The sequence below is a fragment of the Morchella importuna genome, assembly GCF_003444635.1.
Source record: "Morchella importuna strain M04M26 chromosome Unknown Morimp01GS026, whole genome shotgun sequence".
Classification (NCBI taxonomy): Eukaryota; Fungi; Ascomycota; class Pezizomycetes; order Pezizales; family Morchellaceae; genus Morchella; species Morchella importuna.
The window spans coordinates 485,099-487,908 of NW_025763423.1; the positions used below are offsets into that span (position 1 = coordinate 485,099).

The 2,810-nt window shown below is 45.1% G+C and overlaps 1 protein-coding gene across 1 annotated transcript; it reads left to right on the forward strand.

The window, feature by feature from the left end:
- Positions 1-410: 410 nt before the first annotated feature.
- LAJ45_07876 (uncharacterized protein) lies at positions 411-1,704 on the forward strand (the record flags this gene model as incomplete). The annotated part of the gene is made up of 4 exons (XM_046117431.1): positions 411-512; positions 655-729; positions 808-1,458; positions 1,582-1,704. 4 exons carry the CDS (start codon positions 411-413, stop codon positions 1,702-1,704), a joined length of 951 nt encoding a protein of 316 aa, XP_045969416.1.
- Between the last annotated feature and the right edge of the window lie 1,106 nt (positions 1,705-2,810).

Genomic DNA, 2,810 nt, shown 5'->3' on the forward strand with positions numbered 1-2,810 from the left:
AACTGGACCCCATTTTATTACCACAACCCCAGTTAATATCAAAGCACCAAAGCACCAAAGCACAAGGCCACTCCCTCCCGGGCCCCCCGACCTACATCCCCCCGGTCTCTCACGTCACAGTCTTGTGTTTCGCTGCTGCAGTTGCTTGCTTGTGTGTGTGGTTGTGTGTGTGTGTGTGTGTGTTTTTACGTCCCCAACGGCATAAGCATACTACTTACATACACTACTACTACTCGTCGTACTCTGGAATACATACATAATCTTCGAACTTTCCGCTTCTTCCCCAGTTTCATCTATTTCTTCCGCCATTCGTCCCGCCATTCACCCTCGCGCCACTAGAGTATCATTCAATCCAAACTGCCTTCTTACTATTGTTCCAACAGCGTTCATTGTTTTGTCGATAGAATAGAATGGATCCGCAATTCCCCTCTGCGGGCTCAAGGCACGATCCTTCGCAGTCGCAACACCAGCAGCCCAATGTCCCTCCTTACGACATCTCCGTGATGGGCCATGTCAGTCTACCTTTCCTTTTGAAACAATCACCCCGTTTCGATTCTTTTTTAAGAATTATCTGGATTTTTATCTCGACCCCCAGGTGATGGATGATGTGTTGCGCGCAGAATGCTGACTTCCGGTTCGGGATGGATTCAACAGTATGGAGCCAGCGCGGCGCTCGTAGCATCTTCATCAGTGCCAGCTCCAGATATATACAGCGGCGCATTCGCAAATGTATTCTAACTCCATCCTTCTCACCATTACCGACTTCTCCCTCCATCACATTTGAGCAAAATATTGATGGATTCACAGGTTTCTCAAGGTTTGCACGGTCATTACCGCGATATCCTCACAACGTACTGGCAACAGACCATAAATCAATTAGAAAATGAAGAACACGATTACAAGCTTCATCAATTGCCATTGGCAAGGATAAAGAAAGTCATGAAGGCAGATCCAGAGGTCAAGATGATTTCCGCAGAGGCACCTATACTTTTTGCAAAAGGGTGTGACATATTCATCACGGAACTCACAATGCGCGCCTGGATCCACGCCGAGGAGAATAAACGCCGCACCCTGCAACGTTCCGATATTGCGTCGGCATTGGCGAAGAGCGACATGTTTGATTTCCTTATTGATATTGTCCCACGGGAGGAAGCATCGCATACCAAACGGTCCGGAGGTGGTGCAAGTCATCAACAGCAACAACCACAACAACCTCCACAGCAACAACCACAGCAGCAGCAGCCTCAACAACAGGTCCCCCCCCAGCAGCAACCTCAGATTCCCGCTGGGCAAGATTACCTTGGCCATCCTGCAATGGCTCAAGATCCGGAACGGTATAATCAGCCAAACATTTATGGTGGAGGGGTCCCACAGCAGGGAAACTATCCATCGCATCCGATTTACCAAGAGAGCTTAGAGGGGATGTATGGATATCCACCAATGCCACACCAGCCTCATGTAAGACCCTCCTATCACCGACCATCCTCCCATGTTTCCCCCGCTTTCCCATTTGTTTCACACCCTGGAGCACGGGACCATTTGCCAATACCTAATTCTGTTCCATTGGCTCATGATCAACAGATGTATCAACTGCCCAACCAACGTGGCCATTTACAAGATCCCCAAAGCGCAGGGGGTAGCAACGAACAAGGCGAAGTCGGTGATGCAGATGCTGAGGGCGAACGAGATTACGACGTCGCCTAATTCAGGGACCATTCTTGACGCCTAAATTTTTGGTTCCCTTCCTTTTATTTTTATTTTGGATTACTCACACTGTCTTTTCCCCTGCCTCTCGCTTTTTTCCGGATTGAACTTCAATTGGTTTGAAGCATGGGTTGCATGCATATTTTCTCGCATGGGTTTTTACCTATTATTTTCATTTTTGAGGTACTGTTTTTGTGCTGGGACCGTTTTTCGACGTTTTACGTTTTTATGGGATACGTTTTGACCAAGGGAATTTGAGGAGTTGGAAGTCGTTTTTTCACCTAGCCCGTTTGGCTAATGGCTTCGTATTTTTTTGTGTCTTTGTTTTCAATTTTTTTTTTGTCGGTTGGATATGGACGTTTTAACATGAGTGATGTCAAGATTGGGCGAGACAGGGGTTGGTTGGATTGGATACCAGACAGGATATTTTTCCGAGGCACCTTTTTTTTTTTTTTTTTTTTTTTTTTTTATTTATTGTTGCAAATCATTTTCTTTTCGAAGCAATTGTATTAGTTATGTTACCCTTGGGCTATTATTGCCAATCCTTTTCTCTGTCATCATTGTCCTGTTCTGGTTTCAACCATACATGAGTATATAAATATGCTTCTACCCCCCTTCTTATTTACAATATGGAACTAGAATGAGGTTGGTAATGATCAAAGTTGTACTCAAAGTAGTTTTACATACCTCCTTAGTTACCTATCTTGTGTACTGATATACATGGTACGGTACTACATATATGTAGGCAGGGAATCACAGCCGGTTAGACGGTTGGGGGCGGACAAGTCACAGATGAGAATCCACATTGAAACTCCGGAACACCAGGTGATCGGACAGCATATGAACCTCCACTGAAGTGAACAAAGCCCATGTATGTATGTGAACGGAAGATATATATAAATACATGTCTATCAATAATCACTACGCGGTCTTGTGACCAGCACGGACTATGATTGTGAAGAAGATAGGTAGAGTACGCACATGAGTACATATTGTACTGCACTTATGTTTATTCGTGCCGCTTTCTTTCTTTTCTTTCTTTGTAATTAATTTCGTGCCGCTAATCTGCCGACTTTATTCTTTTTTTTTTCGGCCCAGGGTCTCAC